At 44.0% G+C, this 15,212-nt stretch overlaps 1 protein-coding gene across 1 annotated transcript in view; it reads left to right on the forward strand.

Moving 5' to 3' along the window:
• Positions 1-11,902, forward strand: part of SLC22A4 (solute carrier family 22 member 4) — a 61,203-nt gene extending 49,301 nt beyond the window's left edge. Inside the window, exons 9-10 of the mRNA XM_048862525.2 lie at positions 3,344-3,479; positions 6,582-11,902. Of these exons, the coding sequence (XP_048718482.2) occupies positions 3,344-3,479; positions 6,582-6,663 (218 nt within the window). The 3' untranslated portion in view covers positions 6,664-11,902. The remainder of the gene's footprint in view (positions 1-3,343; positions 3,480-6,581) is intronic.
• Positions 11,903-15,212: the final 3,310 nt, after the last annotated feature.

Genomic DNA, 15,212 nt, shown 5'->3' on the forward strand with positions numbered 1-15,212 from the left:
AAGGCGCGTTGGCGCAGTTTACTGACTCGCTTAGACCTCAGCGAAACCAATATTCCCACCGTTATTACTGCTTGCTGTGTGCTCCACAATATCTGTGAGAGTGAGGGGGAGACGTTTATGGCGGGGTGGGAGGTTGAGGCAAATCGCCTGGCTGCTGGTTACGCGCAGCCAGACACCAGGGCGGTTAGAAGAGCACAGGAGGACGCGGTACGCATCAGAGAAGCTTTGAAAACCAGTTTCATGACTGGCCAGGCTACGGCGTGAAAGTTCTGTTTGTTTCTCCTTGATGAAACCCTCCGCCCCTTGGTTCACTCTACTTCCCTGTAAGCTAACCACCCGCCCCTCCTCCCTTCAATCACCGCTTGCAGAGGCAATAAAGTCATTGTTGCTTCACATTCACGCATTCGTTATTCATTCATCACACAAATAGGGAGATGACTACCAAGGTAGCCCAGGAGGGGTGGTGGAGGAGGGAAGGAAAATGCCACACAGCACTTTAAGCACAGCACTTTAAAAGTTTACAACTTTAAAATTTATTGAATGACAGCCTTCTTTTTTTTGGGCAATCCTCTGTGGTGGAGTGGCTGGTTGGCCGGAGGCCCCCCCACCACGTTCTTGGGCGTCTGGGTGTGGAGGCTATGGAACTTGGGGAGGAGGGCAGTTGGTTACACAGGGGCTGTAGTGGCAGTCTGTGCTCCAGCTGCCTTTGCTGCAGCTCAACCATACACTGGAGAATACAGGTTTGGTCCTGCAGCAGCCTCAGCATTGAATCCTGCCTCCTCTCATCACGCTGCCGCCACATTTGAGCTTCAGCCCTGTCTTCAGCCCGCCACTTACTCTCTTCAGCCCGCCACCTGTCCTCCCGGTCATTTTGTGCTTTCCTGCACTCTGACATTATTTGCCTCCACGCATTCGTCTGTGCTCTGTCAGTGTGGGAGGACAGCATGAGCTCGGAGAACATTTCATCGCGAGTGCGTTTTTTTTTCTTTCTAAGCTTCACTAGCCTCTGGGAAGGAGAAGATCCTGTGATCATTGAAACACATGCAGCTGGTGGAGGAAAAAAAAAGGGACAGCGGTATTTAAAAAGACACATTTTATAAAACAGTGGCTACACTCTTTCAGGGTAAACCTTGCTGTTAACATTACATACATAGCACATGTGCTTTCGTTACAAGGTCGCATTTTGCCTCCTACCACCACGTGACTAACCCCTCAACCTTCCCCCCTCCCTGTGGCCAACAGCGGGGAACATTTCTGTTTAGCCACAGGCAAACAGCCCAGCAGGAATGGGCTCCTCTGAGTGTCCCCTGAAGAAAAGCACTCTATTTCAACCAGGTGACCATGAATTATATCTCACTCTCCTGAGGATAACACAGAGAGATAAAGAACGGATGTTGTTTGAATGCCAGCAAACATACACTGCAATGCTTTGTTCTACAGTGATTCCCGAGTACGTGTTACTGGCCTGGAGTGGTAAAGTGTCCTACCATGAAGGACGCAATAAGGCTGCCCTCCCCAGAAACCTTTTGCAAAGGCTTTAGGACTACATCTAGGAGAACCGCAAATGCCAGGGCAAAGTAATCCTTTCACATGCTTGCTTTTAAACCATGTATAGTATTTTAAAAGGTACACTCACCAGAGGTCCCTTCTCCGCCTGCTGGGTCCAGGAGGCAGCCTTGGGTGGGTTCGGGGGGTACTGGCTCCAGGTCTAGGGTGAGAAACAGTTCCTGGCTGTCGGGAAAACCGGTTTCTCCGCTTGCTTGCTGTGAGCTATCTACAACCTCCTCCTCATCATCATCTTCTTCATCCCCAAAACCTGCTTCCGTATTGCCTCCATCTCCATTGAAGGAGTCAAACAACACGGCTGGGGTAGTGGTGGCTGAACCCCCTAAAATGGCATGCAGCTCATCATAGAAGCAGCATGTTTGGGGCTCTGACCCAGAGCAGCTGTTCGCCTCTCTGGTTTTCTGGTAGGCTTGCCTCAGCTCCTTCAGTTTCACGCGGCACTGCTTCGGGTCCCTGTTATGGCCTCTGTCCTTCATGCCCTGGGAGATTTTGACAAAGGTTTTGGCATTTCGAAAACTGGAACGGAGTTCTGATAGCACGGATTCCTCTCCCCAAACAGCGATCAGATCCCGTACCTCCCATTCGGTCCATGCTGGAGCTCTTTTGCGATTCTGGGACTCCATCATGGTCACCTGTGCTGATGAGCTCTGCATGGTCACCTGCAGCTTGCCACGCTGGCCAAACAGGAAATGAGATTCAAAAGTTCGCGGTTCTTTTCCTGTCTACCTGGCCAGTGCATCTGAGTTGAGAGTGCTGTCCAGAGCGGTCAGAATGGAGCACTCTGGGATAGCTCCCGGAGGCCAATACCATCGAATTGTGTCCACAGTACCCCAAATTCGAGCCGGCAACGTCGATTTAAGCGCTAATCCACTTGTCAGGGGTGGAGTAAGGAAATCGATTTTAAGAGCCCTTTAAGTCGAAATAAAGGGCTTCATTGTGTGGACGGGTGCAGGTTTAAATCGATTTAACGCTGCTAAATTCGACCTAAAGTCCTAGTGTAGACCAGGGCAAAGTCTACGGGTATAACTTCAATCCGAAATAATATTGTCGTGTCCAGAATACATGTATTCTACATAAGATACTCTCTGGTTCCTTGGTTTGCACCTTTTCTGAAAGATCTCTGATGTTCTGTGCTATTGTGGTTTGCAGATTTTGCATCCTGACCATACACTTGTGCACAATTGTAAGGCTTCTGGCAATACTAGTAACTTTCCAGTCCCAAACCTGATTCTGCCTAGACCAAGGGCACCGTCTGTCACAGGAGCCCTGTTGCTTTCCCCACTTCTAATCAAGTTTTTGTAAATGTGCTGTTAGTGGAGGAAGTTTAATTTCTATTTAATTAAGTTTTATTGTGAGGCTAAGATTTGAGTCCAAATAAAAACAACGACTGAAGGCTCACTTCCTCCAGCAGTGGTACAATTGTGTTTATCTCGCCAAGACATTTGTTATCCTACATGGAAGAAGCAACATGTAGGAGCTGTTAAATGGTACACAATTCGTGCCAGAGTAGTAACTGGCAACACCTTATGAGATGTGATCATCCCCTATTACAGTTTGGCATATTTTTAATTGAAAAACCCTTTGGATAGGATTGGCAGGTACATAAGTAACTCCAGTTTGGGATTCACTTGTGCTGACTTCTAGGTGGAAATATTGGCTAACAAATTATGCAAAGTGAATTATACAATATAGTGGTGTCCTGAATATTTATTCCATCTATGAGCTCGTTGTGATGGTTGGTGTATAACTAATGTTGCCATGTCCTGTGTTCTGCCAGGTGCCTATGACCGATTCCTGCCTTACATTCTCATGGGAAGCCTGACTGTGCTGATAGGGATCCTTACCCTGTTTCTCCCAGAAAGCTTTGGAAATCCTCTCCCTGAGACCTTTGACCAGATGCTAAGAGTAAAAGGGTAAGTGGATTTCATTCACTCCATAGATCTGAAACATACAGCCACAACCAATTCAATATCATCTCCTCATTACACTCAACAAATGAGTATTTTACAGGTCTGTTCCAATAGACCAGGGGTTCTCAAACTTCATTGCACTACGACCCCCTTCTGACAACAAAACTTGCTACATGATGCCAGGAGAAAGGACCGCAGTCCCAGAGCCCCAGCTGCCCAGGGCTGAAGTTCTCGGGCTGAAGTTCTCAGGCTTCAGCTTTGGCCCCGGGGCGGTGGGACTTGGGCCCCAGCAAGTCTAATTCAGCCCTGGCGACCCCATTAAAATGGGGTGGTGACCCACTTTGGGGTCCTGACCCACAGTTTGAGAACTGCTGCAATAGACCAAACCTTTCAGAAGTGGCCTCTGATTTTTAGTGCCTGACTTGATACACATTGGGACTGATTTTTCAGAATTGCTGAGCAACCGTGACTCCCAACTGAAATCCGTGTGTGTGTGTGTGCTCAGACGTTTTGGAAACAACACCAACAGTGTTTTGAGATAAGCACTCAGAAATCAGAGTCCTCTCTTGAAATGTTATCCTGAATGGCTCCAGTACATTAGAGGTCTTCACTGTTATTAGTGGGCTTAGTACACAGAGCGTTTAACAGACCGAACTTTCTCTTGTATGTTGAGGGCAGCACGGCCCAGTGGATTGAACTCAAAGCCAGGAATGCCTGAGCTGTGGGGTTAATATTCATTATGGAAGCACAACCAGTGTGTCAGGTGCTATACAACAGCGGTTCTCAACCAGGGGTCCGGGGCCACAAGCAGGTTTTAGGGGGTCTGCCAAAATAAACCAGAGAGTAGAGCCAGTGTTAGACTCACTGGGGCTTGGGGCTGAAGCCCGAGCCCCGCAGCCTTGGGCTGAAGCCGAAGCTCAAACAAATTAGCTTTGAGGGCCTGCTGTAGTGTGGGGCCCTGGGCAATTGCCCTGCTTGCTACCCCCTAATGCCAGCCGTGGCTTTTAATCTACTGGAAATACAGAAAGAGTTGTTGTGGAACAGGCAGGCTGGGGAGTTTTCATAGCATGTTGGGGGGGGCCTCCTGCTGTACAAGACACGGAAGTAAATGTGGTCCCCTGCTGGGGTACTTTTGCTTAAATAGATGAACAACCCAGAATGTCCCAGGAAGAAGGTTTTGTCTGAGATGATTTTTTTAAGATAGGTGGATACCAGCTTTTTTTTTTTTTTTTTTTAATTGAAGTCTGTTTTGAGGCAGGGTTTGGAATAAGAGGTTGGGAGCTGGATTCATTGAAATCAGGATAGAGTCTCAGGCGTGTTCCAACTGCTACCGCTGACTTGCTTTGCATCATCTAGGGCAAGTCACCACCCCTCTCTAGGTGCCTTTCCCTGCATCTTTAAAATAGGGATAATATTTTCATCCCTCACAAGGGTGCTGTATTAATTAGATCATGTGTATATTAGAGAGACAAGGTGGGTGAGGTAGCACACAATCCTGTAGAGAACATTACCAAGTTTTTGTATTTTCCCTTGTAGTATATAGAAAGGCTATTCATTTAATAGGATTGTTCTTGTTTCATTTAAATAGCGCTTTGTTCTTTGAATAGAAAGGGATTGGGCTCTACTATGAAAACAGGATTTCAGCATTTATAGTTCTTTTCTTTTGGTGGATAAAGAGCTGCTGGTATAATCTGACACAGATTACCCACCACTCCCACCCCCTGAAGCTCCTTCATGTAGTTATTAAGAACATGCAGTGCTCTCTTGTTACACTGGACACTGCTGTTTGGGTCACCCTGTACAAACATGTCCACTGAAATCTTATGCATGAATGCACACGTGTGGAGATTTGGCACATAGTATCTCCAGTTGGTTCTAATGTTTGTTATAACTGTTTTACAGGGACGGTTTGTGATTAAAATAAGGTAGTTACAGAATGCTATTCTGTAACTGTTTCCCATCAGACCATTAAGTACTACCCTAACCTACTGCCCATGTGATTGCAATGCATCTGCAGAGCTGCCCACATACTGGGCAGTCCGTTCTCAGAACTCCTAGCATTCCAATGAGACACCGATACTTAATATAGTGCTCTGCCGCAGCAGGTGCCAGTGGGGATGGGGAGAAAGGGCTGTGTGGTGAGGCAACATACCTATCTCTGAAGAGAGATGTAGTACTGTACTTTGTGTATTGTGGCTTGTGCTTTAAGTGACTGTACTTGTGCATCTTGCAATTGTAACATTGTAAGAGGCAAATCCTGTCTTCCTTCCCCAATGGGTGAAGAGAGCCCTGGATGCACGTAACTCTGCTGTGCGGGCTGAAGGTAGGGGAAAACTGATGAGCCTGGACAGATATAAACCTCTTGTGCTCCACCAAAGGGTTTCCAATATGCTGCAGTTGAGGGGACATCTGAGGTGAACCCAACTATGCATATGTGCTGGCCATTTTCTTTCTACCTCCTTCCACCACCAGGGAAAGAGTGGGCCTTTGCCTTTGGGGCTGTGGTAGCCATGGTGCTACTCCCCTACCACACAGCCATGTTATTCTGGCTCAGCGCTGTGGGCAGATTTGCACTTAAGAGCAATAACTATTTGGAGAAGGCTGGAACTGCCTCTAAAAGCCTACCCATGATGGGCATAAGGGCCTGTAATTCTTGGGGAATGAGGTGCTCCTGAGGAAATGTCTGCTGCTCCTTGTGACTGTTAGGGGTTTCCTCAGTGTCTGATCAGTGATTTGTAAGTTCTTAAATTGATAAAACCTGAACTTCAAATACGGGGCACAGTAGAAATTTTGCCATGAGTCTCATGCATACACTTCCTAAACACATGCTCTTTGTGTGGGTGGATGAAATGATCTCCATTGGACCACAGTGAGTGTTGACACGCAGTGTCGCAAATGTTGTTCATTTTCTCATCTCTTCAGTCCAGAAGAGGGTCCCTTCTAGAGCATCACATTCCAGTGTAGTCGGCTTTTCTGCAGTTTTATATCGGAAGCCGTTTTCAGTGGTGCAGCTCGGTTATTTTAGCCGTTTCGCTTGGGAGCAGAATGTGTCATGTCTGGTTCCTATAAAATGTTCTGTAGCCATCAAATTTTATTCATTTTCAGATTCAGAAACAGACAACACACCAAACACATAAGGAGTTCAAAGAAGATTGAAGACTCCAAGACTCAGATAACACCGCTATGATAAGGCTCTGCGTCTCCTGATGGGCTGGAAAAAGAAGAAGGACTGCTGAATGCATTTCCTACCAGAAAAAAATCCTGGGTCAAAACTACTGGTGCCACATAGTTCCAAACCTACAATCTACAGTACTATTGTACTAAATATAGTGCTGTGAAGATGCCATCTATTTCCATAGGATTCCCCATAATTTATCCTCAGTGACCTGATTTTCTGCGGTTTTGATAAGCTGTAGCTTCTGTTAAGTAGGGAGCTATGAGCGCTCAGCACCCTTTTGAAAATCAGGCTATAAAAGAGCATTAGGAACAGTCACAGCACTGACTCAGTGGAATCTTGCACTCAAAAGCTGCTTAAACGTGAATTGAAATACCAAAGTAGTTCAAGATTCTAATACCGGTATTTTCAAATGAGAACTATTTCAAAGTCTTAATGCTTAAATGAATATTAAAAAAACCCCAAAACCAATATTAGATGAAGAGTCAAGTGAAGCGCTGCTTACAGTGCAATACACTTTATACTTCTGCTGTTAGTTCCGGCACTACAGGCTTTCGAACAAATACTGTAGTAGAAGAAAACAGTGTTATAATGCTTTCTTAACAAAAACGATATTTTAGTTGCATATGTACTTTGTGGCCAGATTAAATCTGTCTAGCCTGCTGGATTGATAATGGCTAATCATTATTCCGAAGGTCACATTCCCCTACTGTGCAGAGGACCAACAAAAGGAGTATGCGCCATTTAAGTCTCAGTCTGAAAGCTTAAGGGGAATTTGAGTGCTGTATTTGTCTTGTGCTGGCCCTCGGCACAGGAGTGAATTTCACCTTAGTAAGTTTAAACAAAGAGAGAAACTTCATAACTTCTCACCTGTTTAAATTGTGTAACTGGCATGCACTGCCCTCTGGGCTTCATGAATCTTTTTTGCTTTCACGTTGAAGCCAGTTGTGGCTGAGACACAAGTGCAACACAGCACATGGTAATGGCAGAGCAGCAGCCGTTTATGAAACTGAATCTATTGGGCAAAGGTATTCAAACAGAAATTCAGTGTAAGTGCAAAAGACTATTTGTTTCAGGCTGAAAGACTCTGGCTTTGAAAATCAAACCTTTCTTTTGCATAAATGGTTTTGCCATATTGATAGTGTAGCGCAAGGCAGCCATTGTCCTGGGCCAGGGTTCTGTTCCATTGCTGCTATCTCATCTCTTTTCAAACAGAGTTTTCTTAATAAGGCATTTGCAATATTTAAAGATTTGATATAGCTGATTTTTTTTTTTAATATAGAGGAAATTCCCTTTGGTCTAACATGTAGAATAACTGTTTAGATTACTTCAGTTAACATTCTCATCCAACCCTTGATATTAGCATGGCATGGAGCTGTTTACATGAGATATGGGGATTGGGCTTGGTATATCATGGCCATATTTTTATGAAGATACTTTCTATAAAAAAGGCGGTACTTATTCTCCTTTATGTGATCAGAGACTTGGATATTTCTGAAACCAATTGAAATATTTTTATACTCCTGTAACTTCTCAGGATCCCAGAAAACTTAATTTTCCATGTTTTTAATTAAAAAAAACCAAACAAGTTTGTCTGTGTTTTTGACAGCTTGTCTTTATCAGTCCATTTCCTGGGCTTGTAGCACTGCTACATCTCATATAGTTTAAGTGTTAGCAGCCTTATTTTTAATGAGAATGTTTTTGATGTTAGGGGCTGTACTCAGAAGATTGTGAAATTGTTCTAACAAGGACTTTAAATTGTGTCTATACCTAGCAAAAAAGGAGTTACTTCACCCGATGGAGCATTTGCAAGAAGACATTCTGTCTTCTAATAAATCTCTCCCAGCTTTGAACAGTGATGCCTGAAGAAATCCACAGAGTGTGAATCTATGGAGGGATCAAGAGGAGCAAAAACTCCAGTTTCTGGCACTATTATTTTATTTATTTTTTCTTAAATTGTAAAGCCTTCCTAAGAGAATTGCATAGGCTTAAAATGCTGCTGTACAAGTTTTAACAAACACTTGGTTTGGCCTAGCACTGCAGTCTTCATGGTAAGTTGTCTGTCAAATACAGTCCTAATTGTAACATTTTTCAAATGAGTTATAAGTTGGGGCTCAATATGGGAGCTGTATATTTATGAGCAGTCAGGGTACCACTTGTAAAGCAGTGCTTTGGGGTTGGGGAAGGAGAGGATTATTCCCATTGACTTTGCTGGGAGCTGTGTTATTCCTCTTGTGCACAGATAATCGCATATACCCTGCTGTCTCTGTATAATCTATCCTCAGCAAGATCTGAAGCTGGCTTATTGGAGCTGCTGAAGTATGGATGAAAGTGTGGCAGTTGCCATTAGCTTGTTTTTCTTTATAATAAAAATGTGCACTGACTTATTATATAACCTACTTTCTCTGTGGACTATAACTGAAAAGAGTGACGTCTCCTATGTGTATTAAAACTTTGTGAAAGGAAGTCTTTCTTTAAGACATTGACAAAATTATGTTTTAGTAACTGGCTATTAAGGTGTTTTGAATCTGTTTGAATAGGCTCATAAGGTGTGGGGAGTGGAGGGGAAATGCAAGTGAAATCTAATCTGCAAGCAGGTGGGAAAAGTTTTGATAAAGATAGAAGTTCGTTTCACAGTCTTCTGCACCAGGTTGGGCTTGGTGGAACGTACTTTAACAATAGAGCCCCAAGAGAGAGCCCCTGCTGCAGCCAAAGAAGGCTTGTTCTTGGTATTAAAAGCCTGTGGTATTTGCAGACTTCTTTAAAAGTTTGCAGAACTCTAGTGACTGATGTCTGAGACTAGATCTCCTCATTATAAATTGTTAAATGCTCTCCAAGTCTTAAAAGGACGCTGTCTAGACCAGGGGTTCTCAACCATTTTCTTTCTGAGACCCTTCCCCTCACCCCACCCCCCACCCCACACACACACACACGGTGTAAGAGCTCCATGGCCCACCTGTTCCACAACAACTTTTTCTGCATTTCCAGTAGATTAAAACCCAGCGTTGGCATTAGGGGTCAGCAAGCAGGGCAATTGCCTGGGGCCCTACACCACAGGGGACCTGCAAAGCTAAGTTGTTCGGGCTTCAGTCCCAGCCCCAGCCCCAGTGAGTCTAACACCGGCCCTACTATCTGGTTTATTTTGGCAGACCCTCTAAAAGCTGCTCGCAGCCCCACAGTGGGTCCCAGACCCCTGGTTGAGAACCACTGGTCTAGACAAAGCCCTTTTTGGAAGGATGACAGGAGAGTGGCTTTACTTTGTCTTATTCTTCAGACTGCGGTGAGGAGCAGCTTCCTTATTGCTACTGATGGATGCTTAATCAGAATTTTATTAGAGTTTAAGCAGATATGTCTGTCAGGGCTCCTTCCTCACTCTGAATTCTGGGGTACAGATGTGGGGACCCGCATGCAAGACCCCCTAAGCTTATTCTTACCAGTTTAGGTTAAAAACTTTTCCAAGGCACAAATTCTTTGCCCTTGGAGGGTATGCTGCCACTACCAAGTGATTTAGACGAAGAATCAGGGAAAGGATCACTTGGAGTTCCTGTTCCCCCAAAATATCCCCCCAACCCCCTTTCATGGGGAGGCTTGAGAATAATATCCTAACCAATTGGTTACAAAGTGAACACAGACCCAAATCCCTGGATCTTTGGACACTGAAAAAAAAATCAATTAGTTCTTAAAAGAAGAATTTTATTTAAAAAAAAAAAAAGAAAAGAAAGGGTAAAAATCCCTTCTGTAAAATCAGGTTGGAAGATGACTTTACAGGGTAACAAAAGATGCACAAAACACAGAGGAACCCCGTCTAGCCTTAGCTTCAAAGTTACAACAAAACAGGGATAAACCTCCCTCCAGCAAAGGGAAAATTCACAAGTTGAGAAAACAAAGATAAAATAATACGCCTTGCATGGCTGTGCTTACAATTTCTGTAATATGAGAGACTGGTTCAGAATGGTTTGGACAACATGGATTGATGTCCGGTCTCTTTTAGTCCCAAGAGCGAAAACAAACACAGAAACAAAGAACCCAAAACAAAGCCTCTTTCCCCCAGCCCCGCCCAGCCCAGCTTTGAAAGTATCTTTTCTCCCCATTGGTTCCTTTGGTCAGGTGTCAACCAGGTTATTTGAGCTTCTTAACCCCTTACAGGTAAGGAGGAGTTTTAAGCTACCCTTATGGTTATGACAATGTCTAACTCACTTGGGGCCCAACATTTCAACTTTGTAAGACACTTTTACCAAAAATAACCCCTAACCCCAGGTGTTTTAATGTTTGAATTGCAAACATTGCAGAGGGCATATGTTTAAAAAAATAAACTGTTTTCATAGAGTATGTGTATTGGTCACCTGAAAATGAAACTGACTAAAGAAAAATGTTGCAGACTGACTGCACTGACATTCATTATCCAAAGTAAGACGAATGTAGGAACCAAACAAACAACATAAATAGCGGAAAGTAAATTAGATTTTTTTAAAAATTAGAAGAGTTTTAAAATCCAGAATGGTAAAATAGAAGGAAATATATTTAAAATATAACGTAAGCGGACAGTAACCCTATATGTGTATGACATTCCTTGAAAATGGGGGATGTTCCCCAGCTTATTATTAGACAGGTTGAGAAGTCATTTAACATTTAGTTAGCATGGAATAAGTGGCGGGGGGGGAGGGGAAATGGGAGTACTATGGTAAGCTCTTCCCGAATAGAGAACTATCAAGGTAGGGCAGTCTTTTGGCCTAATAACCTTAAAAGAACACTATCAGTGTAACTGATTCTTAAGGCCCCAATCCTGCCAGCTAATTGGTGTAGGTGCACTCCTGCGTTAACACAGCGCCCCTTGGAAGTCAATGGGGCTCTGCCTGGGTGCAAAGCCTCTGCCTACATGGATCTATTTGTAGGGTCAGGTGCATCCTTTCATGAAATTTTAAAATAAACATTCTGAAATACTAATTTTCCATGTCCATTTAATTTCCTTTATGGTGGTTAAGTGTAAATAGATGTTCCCCAAGTTGAGAATGTTCTAAAGGGAAAGTTTAATATTCAGTGTAATATTTTTCATGTTTTCATTTTCTTTTTGGGGATGGGGAAGGAGGGTTCTTCTAATTATTAGTTGCCTATGGTGCTTGATGAGACACATGTAAGTTGTATCTAATGTTTGTGGAACTATAGTCTGTTTATATGTGGTGGGGTTTTTTGGGTCTTCTCATGATTTGTATCTGTCATAAAGTCTGGAAAATAAAATCTTATTGGCAACAAGCATCAGTGAATGTGGTTTTTACTATGAATGAACTTGCTTCTAGGGCCAAATACAAGCATCTGGTTACTCAGATTTTTTTTAAAAACTGAACAAATATTCCAAAGTCATATTAACGAATCACTATTGCCTGCTAGCCTTTTCCAGGTCATGTCACAGCTTTACTGGTTCTCTGAGCAGAAGGCACTCACTGAAACTGTGAACCTGATTAAGGAAAATGGGCAGAAAAGCAAGGGCCCAGGGGCCTCAAAAATGAAACAATAAAGAATATAGACGCAGTAGATGGCTCTCGTGTGAAATTCAAATTATTCTGCAGGTTTTGGAATTGTGACCTTATTCTGAAGGCAGGTTTGTTTTGTTTTTTTGCTGACATACATGATATATTTTCACTTTCCGTGGAAACAGATCTTGAGGGAAAGCACCTCCAAAAGGGACTATCAATCTTTATCATTTTCCTGTGCCCACAAGACCTGGTGCCTTCAAGGAGGCAAACTGCAAACTGCTGACAAACTGCAGATTTAACCCCATCCAGACTGTTGAGATGTTCCCTTATGCATTTCTAAGCTATTTACTATCCCACATAGCTTTTTCTGAGGATAATTCACCCTCTCTCAGTGCCCAAATTGATTAATCGATGCCAGTGCCATGAAGATTAATCCTTCGAGAAAAGGGCAGCGCAATTCAGATTCCATACCAGAAGAAGGCTCCTTCCTCATGCTACTGAAAAGTCCTCATGCCCCAGCTGCTTATGTTTTCATACCTTACTGATCTAACTGCCTGTACTCAAGTGTTAAATTGCCTCCCAACCCCACGGATATGGAAGCTTGGAACTTGATGGAATAATTAAATCTTGATAGCTAAATTTCCAGCTGGAATGCAATTTGTGCTGTGATAGATGAATGATTTTAATGGAAAACAGCCAAAACAAAGTGGTTTACTCCACAATATTATTTTTAACATTCTATCAAATATAAGCAATTCACTGCTCAATTATTTGACTTAGTGGGATATTTCCCATTGAAGGAAGCATAGATTAGTGCTTGAAACAGAAGACTGGGAACTAGGCAATTTGGTTTTAGTCCTATATGTGACATGGGCCTGGTCTACAGTAGGGGGGTATCAACCTAAGATATGTAACTTCAGCTCCGAGAATAGCGTAGCTGAAGTCGACGTATCTTAAGTCAACTTACCTCGTGTCCTCACGGCGCAGGGTCAACTGCCGCCACTCCCCCATCGACTCCGCCTCTCACCACGGTGGAGTACAGGAGTTGACGGCAGAGTGATCACTACCCGCCAATCCTGTGGGTAGTGTAGACTACCGATGGCTTGCTGCGTGACTTTGAGCATGTTAGCTAATCTCTCTTCTTCATTTCCCCATCTAAAGTGTGACTATATACTTCACTATTGAATGGGCTGTGTGGCTTAATTTATTTTGAATAATGTTTTTAAACTGCATAGATGTCCTAGGATAGAAGTGCAAAGTCTTACTATTATTGCTCCCAAAGAGGAAGGCTTTTCAATTTTTAGTAGATAGGAGTTTTCTGTAGTTAGGTTTTATAATGGTACTGACCAAAGTTCAGAACTCTTATCACAATAAGCTTAATCACTGTGACATAAATACAGTTGTGAAAGAAGTTGCTGTTGCTTTGAGTACGTGTCAGTATGCCAAGTGCACATGACCAGAAATCTTGGAGTAACAGTGTCTATCAGGCCCCTGTACACACTCTGGCCTCCTTGGGCTTCTGTACAAGGGCATAAAGGGCGGAGTGGCTGCGACCTTCCCTCAGTTCCCTCTGATTGCCGGGGCAGTGAGATGGAACCTGGCGAGTGTCCGACCACTAGCTCTTAGCTTCAGCTAAACCTTACCACAAACCTTCTGAATTCTTCAGAACTCCTTGGCTACCTTTATCTTTGACCAATATACTGGCAGGGGGGAGGAGAGGAAGAGGGTCTAGCCATCTTGACCAAATGAGGATGGCTAGACCCCACCCCTTCTCTCCCCTGCACATAGAATCATAGAATCATAGAATATAAGGGTTGGAAGGGACCCCAGAAGGTCATCTAGTCCAACCCCCTGCTCGAAGCAGGACCAATTCCCAGTTAAATCATCCCAGCCAGGGCTTTGTCAAGCCTGACCTTAAAAACCTCTAAGGAAGGAGATTCTACCACCTCCCTAGGTAACGCATTCCAGTGTTTCACCACCCTCTTAGTGAAAAAGTTTTTCCTAATATCCAATCTAAACCTCCCCCACTGCAGCTTGAGACCATTACTCCTCGTTCCTGGAGGTCTTTTACATCCTGGAAAGACCTCCTGTACAGGGTTCCTTAGCATGGTAAACTCAACCTTCATGCTTCAAGCCATGCCAATCCTGTGATCGACTAATACTCTTGTAAGATAGACACAGAAGGTGCCTTTCTACCTAGGGGAATTGCACATACCTAGCAGTTGCTCAGTGTGTCTGTCATTTTTTGCCAGAACATGTAAGTCACAAGACACAAGGCTCAAACGCCACTTTTTGGCACAATCTATGAATGTCTCATCAGACCCTGAGGAGACAAGCTCTCAAATCCTGCTAGTGGACAAGCCAGTGTTATCCAGAAGACATGCTACACCCAAGGCCCGGGCAGAAAAGATGGTACCAAGAAAGGAGCTAGTATTGGCATCAATGCCAGCACTGCGCCTGACACCTACATCATCTGAGATCGTAAGTGTCTGCTTTAACACACAGTCTGGCATCAACAGCACAGAGGCTGAGTCTCCAGGCAGAGCTCAGTGTCTTCTCATAAAGAACAGACAACGCAAAGCCTCTGGAGAGAAGTCCATCAGGTGTGTCACACTTGATCTTCTCACATCCCACAGTATCAAAAGTCTTAACCTCTGTTTGGAGACCTAGCTCCCCTTTGGGACCTCACTGTCAGTCACCTGAAGCTTATGCAGCCTCCCTCAGAACCACTGCCAGAATGTTTGATGCACCACCTTACCATTAAAAATGGTCTTTCTGGGGGTCACCCCCTCAACTCAGAGAGTCAGTGAACTCCAGGCTCTCATGGCTGGAGCATATTTTACAGTCTTTCATAGAGACAGGAGGTGCTCAGACCACTCCCCAAGTTCACCCTTAAGGTGGTCTCAGACTTTCACCTAAATCAATTGACTGACAAGGTAATCTTCTTCCCAAAGCTGCTCCCTGAGAAGAAACTGCACACCCTGGATGAATCCAGAGTGTTACTGTATTACCTTACTGGGCCCAAGTTCTTTTGTCTTTCTACCTGTCTCTTTGTGTCTGTATCTGGCCTGTCCAAACACCAAGCTATCT

This window comes from Caretta caretta, chromosome 8 (genome assembly GCF_965140235.1).
Source record: "Caretta caretta isolate rCarCar2 chromosome 8, rCarCar1.hap1, whole genome shotgun sequence".
NCBI classification, from domain to species: domain Eukaryota; kingdom Metazoa; phylum Chordata; order Testudines; family Cheloniidae; genus Caretta; species Caretta caretta.